Source organism: Phodopus roborovskii, unplaced genomic scaffold (assembly GCF_943737965.1).
Source record: "Phodopus roborovskii unplaced genomic scaffold, PHOROB, whole genome shotgun sequence".
In the NCBI taxonomy this organism is placed as follows: Eukaryota; Metazoa; Chordata; class Mammalia; order Rodentia; family Cricetidae; genus Phodopus; species Phodopus roborovskii.
Window position 1 is genome coordinate 729,627 of NW_026126548.1, and position 19,343 is coordinate 748,969.

The 19,343-nt window shown below is 40.3% G+C and overlaps 1 protein-coding gene across 1 annotated transcript in view; it reads left to right on the forward strand.

Moving 5' to 3' along the window:
- The first annotated feature begins 298 nt into the window (after window positions 1-298).
- Efemp1 (EGF containing fibulin extracellular matrix protein 1) overlaps window positions 299-19,343 on the forward strand; it is a 58,755-nt gene continuing 39,710 nt past the window's right edge. The window contains exons 1-4 of the mRNA XM_051200711.1: window positions 299-461; window positions 1,568-1,657; window positions 8,747-8,795; window positions 8,929-9,315. Of these exons, the coding sequence (XP_051056668.1) occupies window positions 1,577-1,657; window positions 8,747-8,795; window positions 8,929-9,315 (517 nt within the window). The 5' untranslated portion in view covers window positions 299-461; window positions 1,568-1,576. The remainder of the gene's footprint in view (window positions 462-1,567; window positions 1,658-8,746; window positions 8,796-8,928; window positions 9,316-19,343) is intronic.

Sequence of the window (19,343 nt, forward strand, 5' to 3'; positions counted from 1 at the left end):
CCAAAAAAATTGAAGTGAAAAGTAAAGGGGCAGCTCTGGGAATAACCTTAGTTTACTCTTCCAAGAATCACTTGTTGAGATAAGAAAAAAAAAAAAAAAAAAAAAAAAAGCCATTTCTGTAGAACCTAAAAAGCACCGTGAGACCGTGAGAGTGGTATTTGGGCATCAGATCTCAAACAAATCCTTGTGAATCAGGGACAGAGGGGACTACTGCAGAGGACAGCTGGGCACCCCTAGACCCCAACACCGAGAGGCGCACTTTCCCGCTGGCTTGAAGCCTGGGCAGGGCGCTTGCGCCTCCCTCTCTCTCCTCCGCCCTCCTTCGCCCTGCTTCTCCTCCCTTTCTCCTCCTCCTGTGGCTGCTGCAGCTGCCAGACCTCGCCATTTCAGACCCACCAGGCTGCCCTCCCCTGCGCACTCCTTCGCTGCCAGGGCAGGAGAGGGGCGAGCGGCCCAGGCAGGTAGGAGCCCCAAGCTGAGGTCGCAGGGTGCGCGCTGTAACCGCAGTGGCTGAACTGGGGAGTGTGGTGGGGTGGCCCAAGAATTGTCCCAGTCTGTGAAACCCGGCAGTGGAGAGGGAGGTGAAGGTGAGGGTCTAGAAATGCAACCCGTCAGCCTATGCCACTACTTGGGTGAAATCTGTTGGGATGGGCAGAGTGTACGCGCTGACTACCAACTCTGAGAGCTTTGCTGGTGACCTTGGTCTCTAGCTTCAGTGACCGATGTGTGAGATTTGAGAGGCACCTGAATAGATCAGCAGCTGGTTGGAAGCTAAAGTGCTCGGTAGCGACTCTCGCTGACAAGCTCCTAGTAGTTTACACCCAAGAAAGCAGAGCTCAATTCCCTGCAGGCACCAAGCCAGGCACCCCAAAACTGGCACCCACTGCTGCGGTGCAGTCTGATGTCTGTCCCTAGGAACCTAGACCCTTTGGGTACCACGTTTTGAAACCTGGGAACGAAGAAACAAGAGGTCAGTGACTTCGAGCTGCTGATCTCCACCCGAGTTTGGAAACAAAGTTGTGCTCCAAGAGCATGGCTGGAAACGGCGCTTTAAGAGGAGGACTAGAGAGATCGCCCTGCGGTGAATGAGATATGTGGGGCATTCTGCTAGGAACTTGGGGATCGCCTTCTAGTTTGGGCATTTGGGACTTTTTTTTAAAGGGGGAAGAAAGTCTGAAGCCACGTGATTCATACTAGTCCGCAGGTATTTTTACCAAGTTTAGGGTGGGGGCGGGAGAACTTCACCAGTTAGAGGTGATTGCACTAAGGTTCCAGAGAACAGACAGATGCTGCCCATTTCCACCTCTGCGGGTGGACGGCGATCGCATATTGGTCTTTGGAATTGTTCATATTCTATAGCCCCCTTTTTTACTCCCTTATTTGGACCCTAGTGCATAGGTGCTGTATAAATGCACGTTGAGCATCCTTGGTACCGGATGAATGAAATGAAGTAAATGAGGTTCGACAGTAGTTTCTCCTTAGTGGTTGGGGGCGGGGGTGAGAAAGCAGATTGGAAATTGAGTGTCTTGGGCTGTCTACCCTCTAAACATATCTTTGTTTCCCTTAGATAGTCACAATGTTGCAAACAGTTTTCCTAACTGTGCTGACAGTGGTGCTGGTCAAGTCACAGGACACTGAGGAAACTATCACATACACGGTAAGGGATAATAGAATTTGAGATAAAAGTTACTGAGTGACACAAGATAACCCGCCTCTGCCAGTGAAAGTGGGCTGTGCTCTGTGAAGCAAAGTTAGATAACACTGTAGCATGACTCAGATTTAAGATTCCTGATAAACTGCCCTGGGTCCTTCCTAAATTGTATTCAGATCACCAGATGAGATGGGCAGTCAAAATAGAATGACTTGTGAAAGGACCAAATGAGCACTTTAAAATTCAAATCTGTGTAAGCTACATGTTTCTATGCCACTCAGTACATTGATGGGTTTAAGGAATCTGGGAGCTTGGGTATGTGCAGGTGAAATCAAGGCATGCAGAGTATCATGTAAGGACATTGTCTCATCTGTTCCTGTGACCTCTGTCCTCATGAAGTGATCTTTACTGAGTTCATGGAGGCTGTCTACTCCTGTACAAACCCTGCCGAAAGTTTATCTGTCCTCAGGATATAGCATTTGCTAAAGTGGCTTTAAAATACACTGTGTGCCTACTGGTCTTCCAACTTCTATTGGCATCTCTGAGTCAAATCTGGTCAATTAATTAGTGCATCACTATAAAATATTCAAAATATCATCTTGCCCCTCCCACTGCCTAGAGGAGAGAGTAGACCAGTGTTCACCTCACTGTGATGAGGTGCTGTGTCCTCTGTTTGTGGTTTCTAACCCAGTCAGTGTTGAGATGAATGGCACGTGTCCTGGGTGAGTATATGAAAAACACATTTTTCTATTTCTCTCCAAATTTTAAAATTAAGTAATCCTACTGAAAAAAATGCAAATGTTTTTAGAATAAAACTCATAAGTGACTAATATCAATCACTAATAATAAACATTATCTCACTTTTGCATTATGTTATCCCTGGAATATTATTACCCATTCAACAGATGTTCCTTTCTGCTGTCAGTTAGTGAAAACACTGCATTAGTTTTAACATTAAAATAGAGAAAAAATTAAAGCATTTGCTACTTATCTTCAAATGAAAATGTTTTGTTATTCAGGCTAAGCTTACCACCTTTTCAGTGAGCTAACATTCATCTAATAAAAGAGTTGCTCCTTTTCTTCTGACACTGTGCCTTAGAAATCTCTATTCAGCCCAGTCTAGCCTTGAATGCATGATCTTTCCATCACCATATCCTAGGCAGATATTACTGCTTTTTGAATTTCTTATCTCATACCTTCTCCTTGTTTTTAGCAGAGAGTGTCCATTGTGGGTTAAGCCCAACAATTTTAGGATTATTATTATGAAGGTCTTCTAGACACGATGCCCTTTTTTGTGCTAATAAGCCTATTCCCTTTTAAGCTGTGTATGCCTAATAACTGATGGTTAAAGGGCTAGAAGTGACTAGCCATGCTTACTCACCTCAGTGTGAATGTACTTTTTGAACCCTTGCAGCCAAATGTGAGGTGAGTGACACTATCCTGATGATAGTAGAGTGGAGAAAGGTTATTCACTTGATTTAAAAGTACACAGGCAGCAAGCTGGGAAACTAACTTCAGTCTAGGCTTGTTTAATAGTAGAGCCATATTAAATGCACCAATGTAACACGCTAAATATCCTAAAACAAACTACAAGTCATATTTATCACACAATTATTGAAATGAGCGACCATTTGGCATGAAAGATTGGCATCTACAAAACAGAGAGTCTTATATTTCCCTTTCATATTAGAGATATGGTTCACTAACTTACTAAATATCTACATAAACCACTCTTTCACTATCAAAAGAAGTTAAGGTAATTTGTTTACTGAGACAGTTCAGCCTTCTATACTGTTGAAGGGAAGATACTGTTGAAAACTACAAAGCTTCTAAATAACATTATCATACATTATACAAATCACTAAAGAAGTAGAAAGGGCAAAATGGTTAGTGTCAGTACTAGTGTAAAAGAGAATAACTTAATGCTGGCTCTTGCGGAAGGTTCTGAGCAACTCATATTATTGTAGGAAGGCCTGGCACAGCCACCAAGACACCAGGAGGTAAGCAGGTGAGACTAGGAGAGTGGATGTGCAAGAGAAGCTGTGCATGTCTGAGGTCACTGTGAATTCGTAGGTAGGGATGCAAAACCTGACCATGACTACTGTACAGAGTGTAAGCAAAAGGAGTCCTGCTGTGTGATGCCAGGAAGCCTATATCAATATGGTAATAACAGAAATGGAAGAGTGGTCAGAGATTGAAAGTAAACAAGTAGAGACATCAGAGCTGACACCCCTGGGTCTTGCATAAGGTGATGGAGGTATCTTAAACAGTGTTGGGAAAAAGTAAGACAAATTAGTGTAAGGGGTAATGGGAGTTGGCCTTTCACTATAGTAAGTTTCAGGTGTCAATAAAATAGCTGACTTAATCTCAATGCCTCCACCAGCCAGGTACTTCCTAAGCAATTATTTGCACAGTCAACTCTCACTTCTAGACTCCACTTATGGAGTTTTCCTTGAAGCATCTTCTACACTTGATTTTTAGATACCATCTGATCAAAGACTCTGCAGAGGCTCCTTATCTTCTCTAGTGATGTTTCTCAGGGTGTCATCCATGACAACCTGCATGGCCACTGTCTGAAGTGCTTGCCAAGGAATCAGATCCCAGACATCCTATCTAGACTGACAGAGTCAGATCCTTGAGAGCACCCCAAGTGGTTCAGAGGCCTAGGGAAACATGGGGATCCCGACCTTCAGGGTAGAATCTAGTTCCTCAGTCTGAAGGAGACGGCTTCCTGGATTCAGCCCTGCCTGCTTTGCTGACCTCAACCCCAAGCAGAAGTACATGCAACTCTTTGCCTTTTCAGTAGTTTCATGACTGTCATAATGGTCCCATTCCTAGAATTTCCACAGCTCCAGGGCGGGAGGGGGGCTCATTAAGTAAGGCCTATTTCACTCTCACCTTCTCTGCAAGGACTTTTATCCTGTATCCTTCCACATAAAAGCATCTGTCACACCCCTGACATATCAGTACAACTCACTCCATACCCATTGCTCTTCTGGATCATGAGCTGCCTGAGGAAAATGACAAGGTCTTCATCATCTTGAATTTCAAGGCTGGACCATGCCTGGTATGAACAACTGATGTGGTTCTTCCGTGAAGAAGTGGAGCGAGGGACAGGCCCAGTAGTGGAGTAAAGTCATAATGTCAGGAAGCTACATACTCAGTGAAAGATTTTGGGTCCACAATGTGAAGGAGACACTAAGGCAGATTGCTCTTTTGGGTAAGAAACGTGCTAGAAGAGGTATTAATGCCACAGACAGACAGAAGCCTCATCACAGCAGATGAGATTTCAGACCCTAGTGCTATAGACAGACAACAGCATGTTGGAGGCTCTGGGGGATGCTCAAGCTCCTGTGGCAGAGTGAACAAGGTCCCTTATACACATACAGGTTTCAGGAGGGCACTTCCATGCATGTGGTTGATGAGTACACACTTCTGATTCATGGGCAACGGGGGAGAAAGTCTTGCATTTTGCTGAAGGAATGTGATGCTGAGGGTAGAATCTTGAGGATGGGAGTTGGCATTTAGTTAACATGACTCCACCATGAAGGGTGTTTCCCAAGTAACCCCTGATTGCTCAAATTTTATTACCCTAGAGGAGTGTATACAGGATGAACTGTGAGGGTAAAAGTAAACACACTTATAGAGGCAGTAGTTGTTATATGTTCTAATATTCCCTCCCTTTATATATATATAAAAATAAATTGATGAATAATGTTATATAGAGGGGGTTGAAATACTGAGCATCATGAAGTTACAGAGGGTAAGATAGCCCCAGGTATAACTTTTAGCTTTGGACCTGTCCACATTCACTGTTGAGGTGCTGATACACATCTGTCACTTGTTGAAATTGTAGTGACACAGTACAGCTTATGAAGGATCATGAAAAATATTGTTCTATGTGTCACATTGCCAGGAAGGTCATTCTTAGAATAGTCATGAAGGTGGGTCTTTGGGAGAGATAGAAGTAGTTACTAAAGATGTGAAGAAAGAAATTCCTGGATCATATTGGTCAGTTAGCCATCATGATTTGGTCTGATTTGTGTCCTGTCCTCTATATCTGATGTAACAGAAGTACTATGTCTCACATTAAAATAACCCAAAATGTAGTACATCTTGAAGTAAAGATGTAATAAATAGAACAGTTGCTCTTGTGTAGTATGGAAAAGGTCATTTGAAATCTTTAGTTATTCTCAACTGTAGTAAATTGAGTCAAAGCAGAAGAGTAATGATCTCAGTGGTTGGACTCAGTTAATTTTTTTTTTCATTAGCAAAAGTTAGGGCTTGGCTTTGAGAGTTTGGATTAAAATATAGTTTGCCCACAAATAAAGTTTCTTTTGGAAGATATAAAATAAATTTAAGCCAATTTCAAATTAATTTCTTTAGTACTTTTCAAAGACAGTAAAATATTTGAGATTTTTAAAGAAGTGAAGTTGGCCCACCTCTTTGATGATTTACTCTGTAAGTAAATCATCATAACATGATTTAATTAAGGATACAATATAATCTTTACCTTGGCCTTGGGAATGTATCAAGCTAAATTCCAATCATCTCTAACATATAACAGAATTTAAGAAATATGAAAACCACAATATTTCCCTCTAGGCTGAGGGGTTTTCTTATTTAATTGCTGAAATCATTTCATTGTCTTTAGTTACTACAGGCTTACTGTGGAAAATACAATGAAATTTGTACAGGGGCCAAATTTATAAATAGATTTAATTATTTGTCTACCAGAGTAAGTTTTACAATAAGTATGTAACACAGCAGGAATATCTCAATAGAAATAATCTTTTGTGGCAGACTCTTTCCTAATGTTAAGACCCTGAGTACCCAGCAAGTGATGGCTTCACTCAACAGGAAAACATGTTTAGCATTTGGAGAGATTAAATCATAGGTTTTAAGTATCTCATTTACTATTATAATAAAATGAAATCCTTGGGCAGTGGGGCAGTGAGATTTTTCAGTGGGTAAAGTGCTTGGCCATGCTGATAACCTACCTTCAATCCCAAGAGAACTGAACGGCAAAAATTGTCCTCTGATTTCTATACATGAGCCATGGCACAGTGAGCCCACATACATACATACATACATACATACATACATACATACATACACACACATACATACATCCCTAATCTAGCTTTTATAAATAGTAAGAGAGAACCAAAACTCAGGGAAGCTAGAGGCTGGAAAGATGGCCAGTCATTCACCATGTAAGTGTGAAGACAAGCCTTTGGACCCCCAGAACTGCGAAAGTGCTGGGAGAACATGGCAGCCTCTGCCATTACAGCCTTGGAAGGAAATGCCCAAGGACTCCCCAGGGCAAGCTGGCTAGTGAGACTTCCCATACCAGAGAGCTCTGATCTTGGTTGAAACTCTGCTTCATTGAATAAGGTAGAAAAATTATTGCGATCGTCCCTGGAATCGGCTTCAGCCCTCCCAAGCATGTATGCACACACAAATATACCTACACATGCGCAAACTTACACACATACATACATAACCACATGCACATGAAAACAGAAAAAAAAAAAAGGAAAACTATTGTTGTAACAAGGGAGAAACTAGAACATTAATTTTACGTCCATACTTAGTCATGAAGCCTGTGGAGGCCAGACACAAAGGGTGGAAAGCAGAAAAAAGGGAGAATTTACTAAGATGCTTGATCGCTTGCTCTCAGAGAGGAGGAGGGAGCAGCAGTGAGCTACCTTGTGGGTCTGTGGAGCAGAGGCCAAAGAAAGAGATTCTGGAGACAACTTAGGAAAAGCTGGTACTGTTCTCATGTGATCAGAGCAGGATATCTGGCCAGAATGCAGGCACATTTGTTACCTCCCACAGAGAAAGGACTCAGTTTCCGACCAGTGACCAGTCAGAGAATGAGAGACTTGGGGGAGGGGGTTGGATTTTTGGTAAAATCATGGGGAAAGAGTTACATGATTGGCAGAGAAGAAAGCAGTTCCTATGGTCAAAAAGGACTCTGGGAGCAGACCCTCTGACTACTTGCCGGTACTGTACTGCCTGGAAGAATTCTGACATAAAAAAAAAAAAAAAATTCGATTAAGAGGTTTCCAGCATCCATCTTCCTTCTGAGGGTTCAGCAGATGTCCTAAACGGTAAGACTCAGCTGGTTTAGGGTTTTATCTTACCCAGAATGAAGGTTTTAGAAAAAAAAAAGTCAGCAGACAGCCAACGTTCCCGATGAACCCAAAAACCTCACGAGCGGAGAAGCGGTCAGGGTGCCAGGATGAAGAAAAAAAGCAGTGGCAAGGGAAGGGGTGGGCAAGGACAATCGGTTCCAGTAGTACTCCCTTCTGAGTCGCAACACTGTTACAAATGTTCTGATATTTGGGGTTTAATGAAAGATGATGAGATACTAGGTCCCAATGTCATAGACAGCATGGCGGCAGCTCTGAGAAGAACTCAGACCCATGGAGCAGAGGGAGTCCCTTCAGATACATTTCAGAGGAAGAAGAAATGTTCCAGGCCAGGCAGTCCGTGGTATACAGTTGCAGGCAGGCTTCCTCTGGTTCCCACAAGGCTGTGGGAGAGGAAGGAGTACTGGGTTTAGTGAAAAGACTGTGTGACCCTGTTGATGTGGGGGGAGAGCATTTGGTTACCTTGTATTGACCATATGGGGTGTGTCCTGGGAATGCCTGACTGTTTGAACTTGATAACCCTGAGGATGGCGAGAGGAACAGCGACTGGTGGACTGGAGCTGAGCAGCAATGGGCTGGGCTCTACTACCCTCAGAAGACTTAGAGAGATGCAAGAGCTTGGGATGGGACAAAATAGGAAACCTGGGGGGAGGAGATCAGTCAGAAATTTGGGGTGATCTTTCTCAAAGGAGAAAAAGAATTCCAAGAAGATGGTGATGGGCAACCATTCCAAACACACTGAAGACTCAGGCCAGGTAGGAAAGAGAAGGGACTCCTAAGCTGCCCATTAGCCATACTTGTCATATAGGGAAGAATGTGGAACTATCTGCTCATCTCATTTCCCTAGGGTGCCAAGCACCAGATAATCCTTTTACAGTAGCTTCTCAGGGAGGTCATTATTTGTCTTTCGAATCCATGTTTGATGTTTTCTTTACAGCAATGCACAGATGGATATGAATGGGACCCTGTAAGACAGCAGTGCAAAGGTAAGCTTGCTTCTAAGACACCCTATCCAAGAACAGCTCTTTATCTCCATCTCATGTGTTGTTCTTCCTATCCTGTGTGTGCTAACCATACTCTTCTGAGAAGATTGCTGACTTACTTTATTACTAACTACAGATATTGATGAATGTGACATTGTCCCAGACGCTTGCAAAGGTGGAATGAAATGTGTCAACCACTATGGAGGATATCTCTGCCTTCCTAAAACAGCCCAAATTATTGTCAATAACGAACAGCCTCAGCAAGAAACACCAGCTGCAGAAGCATCGTCCGGCGCCTCCACCGGAAGCGTTGCTGCTAGTAGCATGGCAACCAGTGGTGTGGTGCCTGGTGGTGGTTTCATGGCCAGCGCTACAGCAGTTGCTGGCCCTGAAGTACAAACTGGCCGCAATAATTTTGTCATCCGGAGGAATCCAGCTGACCCTCAGCGTATCCCTTCCAACCCTTCCCACCGGATCCAATGTGCAACAGGCTACGAGCAGAGTGAGCATAATGTGTGCCAAGGTGAGCATGACTTGTACTGACAAGTAAGTTCTCGCCCTCCCCTCTTGGTGAGGGTGTAATAGCTCACATTGATCAAGGACCTCCCACACAGGACATGGTGCTAAGCATGTCTACAGTAGCATATGTCACCATTACAATAATCCTAAAAGGTACTTGCTGTCAATGTCATCATTGTTTTACAGAGGAGGAAGAAAATTCACCAGTGGTTCCCAACCACAGCTGCTCTATTTATAGTCATTTAGGAGCCTTTTATTTCTTCTCAGTGGCCAAGCCACACCCTAGCACAATTAAATAACACTCCCTCAGGATGTATTCCAGCCATCACTATTTTTTTAAAGCCCCCAGTGTGGTTCCAGTATGCAGCCAAGTTTGAGGTCACACAGGTGTTAGGCACACAGCTGGTGCTTAAGCCCAAGGAGGGGAGTGCCAGAATCATTGATGTCCAGAGAGGGGTCCAGTTGTTTGCTTGGAATTTGAAATGCCATAGTTTCTTAAGTTTTGTTTTTGTTGTTGTTTGTTTGTTTTTGTTTTGTTTTTGTCATTGGAGTTGACACTAACTTATTTCTCCCGCTCAAGAGGAAAGAAAAGATCCTACTTCTCTGTACAGCAGAGGGCAACTCTGCGTTCATGAGGCTGTTTGTTTTAAAGATCTCATTTCTGCACATTTTACTTCTGTCGATTGCACCATGACACCATCAGCCTGGGCTTTTCTGTTTATTTTCCATGAGTACACATCACTGTGTATTCTAGAAACAGCTGCAGACTCATACTAGCAAAATGATAAGAATCGCAGACTTTGCAGATATGTAAGATATCAACTAAGTGGACTATGCTAAGGGGTTGTTTGCCCTTTCCTTCTTGCCAAGTTCTCTCAGTACTGCTGGAGAGGTGTGATGATTCTTTTACTGAGACCAGATTATTGGAGATTCTAGACTTACTGCACATTGCTAGGGGTTGAGTAGGTGCTTGTCATCGCCTGCACACTGGGCAAGGGACAGGGCCTAGGAGCTCTGCCATTCTGCCTGGTCAGAAATCCCTCAAGAGTTAGTGCCATCAAGCATTAGTGGAACATGCTCTTTCTTCTCTAGTGCTTTGTTCTATCTTCACTATAGAGATGGGAACTTTTAAATGTTAACTTTTATAAGTTAAGTGAGGAATTCGCCCTGTTCTGGTTTTTATTATTTGATATTTTGTGGGCAAATTTTAAGTCACTCCACATCAAGAGCAATGATGGTGTCACCTTTCAGGGGATCTCAAAGGAACATCTGTTTTGTGTTACTGTCATGAGTCAGAATTCCAGTATTGATGATGAATGCTTCAGCATCTGCTTGATATTCTAGTATCTAATTTAGGATTATGACAATGAGATAAACTGATGAGGCTACATGAGAATATATGTATTTGGATGAGTACTGGTGAAAAATACTTTAAGTTTTTTTTTTTTCAGATATACCATTTTTTTTAGTTGAGCTATTTAAATACATTAGCTTGAAAGTTTTGATGGCATTTTTTTTTCTGAAATAAAAAATTTCAGATGAAGTTGTTTAGATTTTTACATTCTGAGTTATTTTTAGCCCTTTAGATATTGTATACTTTAATAATACTTGAAAGAAAGATAAAGAATGTGTTATTTATCAAAGTAGTTCATGGTTCATCATTGACACTCCTAGCTGAATTGAAGAACAATGCCTATGACTGAATGAAGCTTTAGAATAAAATAAATCCAAGACACAAATTGAGTATAATAGAAACAAACTTGTGAATAGTGAAAATGAAATTCTATGAATTTTGCTTTAAAATGTTTAGACTAATTACCTGTAGTTCTATGTCTAGGAGTAGGACCCCTTGAAATTCCCCCCTTATTAACATGCACATTGATAGTGCTGTTGTTCCAATCCTGCTCCTATAGTCATGTCACTGCCTCTCCCCTGACAGCTACAGGATTTGTGATGTAGATGTATCTGCAGGGGCTGGGCTCACCACATTCATTGACCTCTGCATTGTGTGCAGTTGTGGTTTTCTCTAATAGACTCCTTTTGCTGTAAAGAGAGGGTTTCTTTGGTGAGGGGTGGTAGCTACATTATCTGTGGGTATAAGAATAAGGTTTAGAGTGTAGTAAAGAATTGTCTGGTCTAACAAAGTGATGGCAATTGATTCTTTTCTAATACCTGTGACTTTACTAGCTCTGAAAATGTGTCTAGTTTTACAGTATAACATGACTTTCTTGCTGTTGAATGGGCCTTAAGTCCACTTAGCAATTATTTACCACCAACATGTTAGCATCACATATTGCACCTTTATGGATACCTTTCTGACCACTGTGCTTCATCTGGGTAGAATTGTTTAATTGTTTCCCTCCCTTGGCAGCTTGCATACTATTTTCTGGAACCATAGAGCCTAGACCATAGAAGTCATCTGGGTCTGGAACCCTAAGTGAGTGGTGTTTTCATCAATAGAGATCAATCTTAACCCCTGAGAATCAACCAATGGCTACATTAATAATCTATATCTTTTGGGGGTCACTTGAACTACTCTGACCAATCATTCAAAAGGAAGTTGTGCATATCCAGTACCGAGGTTTTCTATTGGCCTGTGATTCTTGTGGAAGCACTGCAGCCAGAGTGGTTTAACTTTCTTAAGACACAGACACACACAGGCATACACAAACACAGAGATACACATACACAGAGGCATACACAAACACAAACACAGACATACACACACACACAGATATACACAAACACAGACACACACACACACAGAGAGACATACACACTTCTATGCATTCTGTATAATTTTATGTAAATATAAAATCACGATTCCTTGAGGCTTTATCAAACAATCTTGGTGTTCTTTGTCCTTCATCTCCCTCCTCCTTCTTTGCTGACCTCCCTCCTCTCCAGTTGGAGATCCCTTCCCTGTCTTTCCGTTTCTCACTTCTCATCACCTATATCCTGCCATTTCCCTATCCAAACCAGCACCTTCCCACACTCTCACCACTATAGACTCTGTGTCTACTCCAGATTATGTCTTCACATCTGAGGATTTGAGGTTAGGAACCACAGGTGAGAGAGAATATATTGGAGTATCTTTCTGTGTCTGGTTACCTTTCTCAGTATAATTTTTTCTATGTCGTCCTCTTACTGAAATTTTTATGGCTTCATTTTTCTTTATAAGTGAATAGTATTCCAGTGTGTTTCATGTACCACATTTTTATTTTCTACTCATGTATTGAAGGGTTTTAGATTGCTTCCACTTCCTGACTATTATCCAATTAAAAGTGGGCAACCCCCAAATCATTCACACACCAACAATAAAAAGGAATCAGCAGGTTGTATATGTGTGTGCATTCACATACATACATATATGACAATATTAATCAAAGAAAATATGCTATCAACTTGGGAGTGGCGGTAGGTCCTGAGAGGGGTTAAGGAAAGACAGGAAGTAAGAGATATAAATCTATTACAATTTAAAACATTTCAAAAACCCACAAGGACAGACATATTTAATAAATAAAAAACATAAAGCTTTTTTTTTTATAAAGCCACTAGCCATATATGTAGGGTACAGTTTTATAGTGTTGTCACAGATATGTTACATGTTCTCTGTCTAATTGGAATTTGTATCATTAACTAGTTATTTAACTTTTTCAGGTTACTGGATGAAATTTTATCTTATGTTTATTAAATTAATTAGAATACCAAAAGACTACCGTAAAAAGATTTTTTCACATATTAAAAATACCATAATTCTTCATTCTCTGGATTTTCTAATTACAAATTAAAATTATTAGGCACTTCATTTATGGGAAATATAAATACATAGTTATCTGATATATACACACCAGAGTATTTAATCTAAACTGTTTGAAATAATTCAGCAATTTCTAAAATTTGAGCTTGAGGGTCTGTACTATGAAAACTAGGGTTAAAAGTTTTTTTTAATGACTTAAGGCTTAAGCTGGATTTCCTCCCACCTCCCAATTTTGCAAAGTGCCCATAAATGTGGATTTACTTAATTGTTGACAAAAAGCATTATTTCATATGATAACAACAGAATAATTTGTCTAGGGATCTGACTAATATAAGTCGAGTCACACTTGTGCCAGTTTATTAGTGAGCTAATCAAATACACAGCCCAGCTCCTTCTAATTGCCTGCAGATGTATGGTGCTCTCACTCCAAGCCAGCAGCACAAAATAACATTTTATAACCAGTGTGAAAGTGTGAGGCCCTCTGCTTACAACAACAGTGTGCTCCAAGGACCTAGCTCTCTGATGTCGCCATGCTGTTCAAGGAGCTCTCTGTTTTAATAAACTTCTCTGTTCCCTTTTAAATGCTGCATAAGTATGTCTAGTAAGCCAAACTCATTTATCATGGCCGGCTGAATTAGGACAAATGAAAGCTTGCACATGAGTCATGGTTGTAAAAAAATTATTTCTTTTTTCCACAAATATTTTCAACAGGTATAGATCATCATATAACCTAAAACTGAGAACTTTTTATGCAAGTGCTGTGGTCTCTATTTTGTTTCTGTCTTAAACAGAGCTTTCAAATACACCATGCCAATCACATTTTTTAGTGGAACTACCATTAAATTTTTTTTTAAATAAACATATAGCCAACAGCCTATGTCTTAAAAGAGTAATGAAAACAAGAAGGGCTTACTCCTTTCCATGTTTTTCCAGAGTTTTCAGTTTCGTGTAAAAACAAAAGGTTTGAAATATGATACATCATCCAAAGATCAAGTTGTGGCATGTTGATTGTTTAAAGTAATTCTTGACCAAAGAGAATCAGGAGGGGAACCAGACACATTGAGAGTTGTAAGCAGCTGGCATTATCCTTACAGATACACAATTACATGGTCATTTCAGGGTTACATATCTGAAGTCCATGTGATATCAACTACCTTAGAGGCAACAGAAATTTGTCTAGAAAAGCAATTTGGATAAACATGAAATACCTTAGAATCCATTAATGGCTCACTTCTAGTTTTCCATATTTTGTTACATATACAGTTCCTGTGTGATAATTCTCAAAGGAATGGGATTAGAAATGGAATTAGATAGCACTAGTTGAAATCCAGAATGAATTTTTCTATCCAATAGAATTTTCTGACTGGTTGTGATGCCACTTGCCAGTAGGATTTGCTGAAGGAGGAAGAGGCAGGAACATCACAAGTTCAAGTCAGCTTGCGACACACATTTTTAAACCAATGGTGGTGGCTCACACCTTTAATCCCAGCACTCAGGAGGAAGAGGCAGGCAGATCTCTGTGAGTTTGAGACCAGCCTGGTCTACAGAGGGAATGCCAGGACAGGCTCCAAAGCTGCAGAAAGAAAACCTGTCTTAAAAAACAAAAACAAACAAATAAAAAAAAAAAAAACTAAAAATGAATTTTCTAAGTACCAGCTTTATAAGGGAAAAGTCATTAGTTAGTTTTGTGAGAAAATGCCTAGGTTTTGTTGTGTATAATTACACAGCCCGGGAAAGAGCTTGATATAAGAAAACAGATATCTTGAAAAAGGAAGACTATAATTGTGTAAATTATGATACTAACCTAAAACATATTTCAAGCAAAAAAAAAAATGGGCATTTAAGCCTGCTTATGGTTTTTCATTGTTAATTACCTTTGAGTATTTGAAAATTCTCTAAAGCCAACTTAATAGATGGGACAGAAATGTATAGAGAAAACTTGACTGACATTCAAAAAAAATGGATGTATTGCAGTAGAGATGATTGGCTTCTTCCTAAAAATATATTTTATTATTTACTTTTCAAAATACTGTGATCATTGAATTTCTAGTCAATGCAATGTCATTTTAATATGCATACATGAAGAATATATGTATGTATCTGATTCATGTAAAGGAATGCCCTTAAAATTTCTTCATAATAACCAGACAGTGATGGCACACACCTTTAATCCCAGCACTCAGGAGGCAGAGACAGGCAGCTCTCTGAGTTCAAGGCCAGCCTGGTCTACAGAGTGAGTTCCAGGACAGCCAGAGATACACAGAAAAACCCTGTCTCAAAATGACAAAAAGAAATTCTTCATAATCCTAAATTCTGGGGTAAAAGGATAGAGGAGATCAGTATGGTCATTCTCCTAACTGAAGAAGCTGTACTATTGAACTCCTGACTCCAGCACTTTCAAAAGCCTCATCGCTAGTCCAGAAACACCAGCACATTTGTCACTTACTAGAAACGTGGATTTCTGGGCTCCATACCTACAGAATCAGAAACTCTGGAAGCAGGCTCCACACCCACACAGTAATAATCCTGTGTTTCTGGTACCTGTTCAAATTTGATAATGAAAGCCCTAGCTTAATCTTAGCTTTTAGGAAGCTGCATCAGCCATATAAATCATAAGGCAGTATCTAAATACCATGGATAGTAATAAAGAGAAAGCATAAAAATACATGTTGCTGTAGGATAGTATGATTCTGTATTTTCCTTCTCTTCCTACTTCAGTCACCAACACATGGTCAAAGGCTATAAACCCCTAATGGAATTGCATCTCTAAACCAAAGATGTGGTAATGTATAATCTCAAAGAAGCAGGGGAGCCCCACATCTCTCTGTAAAAGCTGAGAAGGTGAAATCTTCACATTGCCAGAATGAAATTGTAGCTGTGTTCTAGTTGTGGTGAGTGGCCCTCTGTGACACCTGTGTTTTCTCTATGCATCCTTCGTGAGCTCATGACACAAACTTATGTGTGGTTTGAGGTTCAATTCACACTGAGTCACAGAAGGAATGGAAGATTGCTCTGGTTTGGCCCCAAGGCATCTTTCAGCTACCGAAGTGATAGGGAACAGTCCTAGGATTGGCTGTGCAGGTGACCATCACACTCTGTTCATACTCAGTGAGCCATCAGGCATTGGAAAACCACATGGCAGCTTCTTTTCAGTATAAACTTGATCAAATATGTGCTCCCCATCACAGGAGGAGACTCTTGTTAGGACTAGTTAACACTTAATCTGTGGAATCAATTTCCCTCTGCACACAGATTCCCCTCTGCAAAGCAGTAGATTGAAATAGAGTTGCAAGCCTGGGTAACTTCAAGAATGTACAAGGGAACTGGCTCATTATTTCTTTGACCAATAGAAAACCCCAAGCGATATTCTCTGAAATTACTAAGTCTCCTCTTGTAAGGAGTGTCTTTGCACTTGTTGAGTTACTGGCATTGTTTTATTCTTTGAAAACAAAGAGTAAACAAAATTTGTACCAAATGTGTTTGATTTTGCACGAATGTACAAATAAGTTATTCATACCACATCTGAAATCCATTAGCACACTGCCTTTTCCAGAAGGTAACTGCAAATTGTACACTCAAAACCAAAACTGATGAACAAAACTGCATACAAACATTGGCAGAAGAAAACACTGTCATTACAAGAAGTTAAAACAATTGCAGGTTTGTAGTTCAGCCCTAATTGATATGTAAACATTCAGCAAAAGCACGTGAAAAAATAGATGAAAGAAAGGCTAAGTACCAAGTTATTTGCAATGTCCATGGAATGCTTAGTCTGAGTAAAAGGACAAAAAAGACAGTGGTTCAATGTTGCTCAATTGGGTACTAAGTAAACGTGTGAGAGAGTTCACTTAAATTCTAAAATTGTACCTACTCTTCAAATACTTGTACATTCATGGTAATCCAGGCTAAGGAGGCAGCATTTCAATGAGATGGCTCAATTATAACATGAAACTATTCAACTAGTGCTCAACAAATGCAGTCATTTCTGAGAACCACCTTCTATTGGAGAAGGGAGGATAGCATTTTGATAGAGTCAAACGAGAAAAAGCATGATAATAGTATAATTCTGAGAGAACTCAGCATAACTGATTGCTGATTTGGCAAATTGCATTTAAACAGGCAACATTTTAGCCAAATAATGCATGGAACATCACGTTAAAAGTCAAAATAAAACTAGTTTGTGACACGGAAAGTCTAACAATTGGCTAAAACACATACTCAGACTAAAAACATATTCCAAAACGCACGGTCAAAGACAAAAGTTCTTCCTTGGAGTGGAGCATTTAAGAGAGAATGTTGGGGTAAAATTGCATTGACTTAGAAGTTACTATCTGTGACCATCCTATAGTCAAGCAGAGTAGTGAGAAAAGAAACATTGTGTCCAGGCCCCTCCTGACTCAGAAAGGCCTCTCTGCCAGTCTTCCCGCAGTTGCTTCTGATAGGAATGGTAACAATGTACAGAGAAACCAGATCAGAAAGAGCCTGTCGTCCTGGCTGCGTCCCAGTAGCTCTCCCCAAAAAAGTGCTTGGAACTCTGATAAACACCTTCCTGGGCCATTTTATTTAATATCAGAAGAGCACTAAAATGCTTTCTTTCTATAAATGAACAGTTTTTAATCACAGGATCTAAGACCTCAACTTTTCTGAAAGACAAGCCTTTGAGTATTATTGAACAAGGCACCTGTCCAGACCTGAAGTGCACAAGCTGTTTAAAAAGACCATCCCATTTTTAATGAAGGGAATCTCAGATACTCTATTCTAGTGACTTTTCTACTGGAAAGAAGGACCCATAAAACCTATTCTTTGCAATCCTGAATTGTTATGTTTTAGTAAATGCTAGTTACTAAATAGGGTGTTCTTAGTCCTAGGGAAAAGAAAATTGGAAATATCGAAATTATCTTCGGCCAAGCCTTTTATGTAGTGACTTCCAGTCTGTATCAGATACAGCCTTCCTCAGAAATCTGGTAATGAAAACTTGGATTGTAGAATTTAATATTCATGATATTTGAAATAAAATAATCATAAAGCTGGAATTTTATTTAATATTTTATTTATTTACTTAATATGAGGGTGTAAGTGTACCATGGCATGTGTGGTAGTCAAAAGCAACTTCCTAGAACCGGTTCTCTTCTCCCAAGTGTGTCTTGGGGATTGAACTCAGGCTGTCAGTCTTGGAAGCAAATGCCTTTATTCACTTAATCATCTCTCTACACCCTTATTTAATGTTTTCATTTACAAAACGTGTAGAACTAAAGATAAAGCCCAGGGTCTTGCATATGTTAGATAAATGTGCTACAGCTAAGGTATATCCCCAGCTGTGTTTTCATATGTTTATTTTATTCATTTATTTTTTATGTGCATGAGTGTTTTGCCTGCATGTATGTCTGTGTACCACATGCATGCCTGGTGCCCTTGGAGGCCAGAAGAGGACAATGAATTCCCTGGAATTAGAGTTAAAGATGGTTGTGAGCTGCCATGTTGGTGCTGGGAACTGAACTCATGTCCTCTGGAAGAACAGCCAGGGATCTAGCCACTGAGCATCTCTCCAGTCCCTGTGTTTTTGTATTTTAATTGGCAAGTAGTAAATCTATATGTTTTGAGGGCACAGTGTGATTTTTGATAAGTATGTTCATTATGAAGTGATCAAATCAAGCTAAGTAATGTATCCATTTCTTCACATACATTTTATGGTATAAATAGTTAAGATCTACTTCTTATACATTTTGAAATATGCAATAAATTATTAACCATACTTTCAACTTGTGGAACAGATCTTACCTTTCATTAGCATTTGCTCACCTTTCTGTTTCCTTCCCCCAACCTCTGACAACCACATTCTTTCTTTTCTAAGTTTGGATTTTTCAGATTCCACATATGTGAGATTTTGTGGTCTCACAGATATTCATAGGAGTTTTCTGATATTCTGAAGACTTTGAAAATTCTTAATGAAGGATGATGGTTAGAGAAAGGAGGAGGGATGCAGCCACCTGCCTCTGTGGGATACGTTCTTGTGGGATATGATATCCTTGTGAGATATGATGTCTTTGTACCTTTTGGGCCAGAGATTGTCTTCTGCTTTTAGAACCCAGAAAAGTCACACAGCCAAGCGATGAGTTAAGGAAGATCACTTTTGGTATCAAGGCGGAGTAGGAAAGAAACTAGCAACTGGGCAATAGAATTGTATCTTATACAGCATCTCTCTGTGTGTTATTTGGGGCTGGTGCAGCAGTGGAAACAGACCAGTGGGAAAACAGAAAAATCATGGCAGAAGT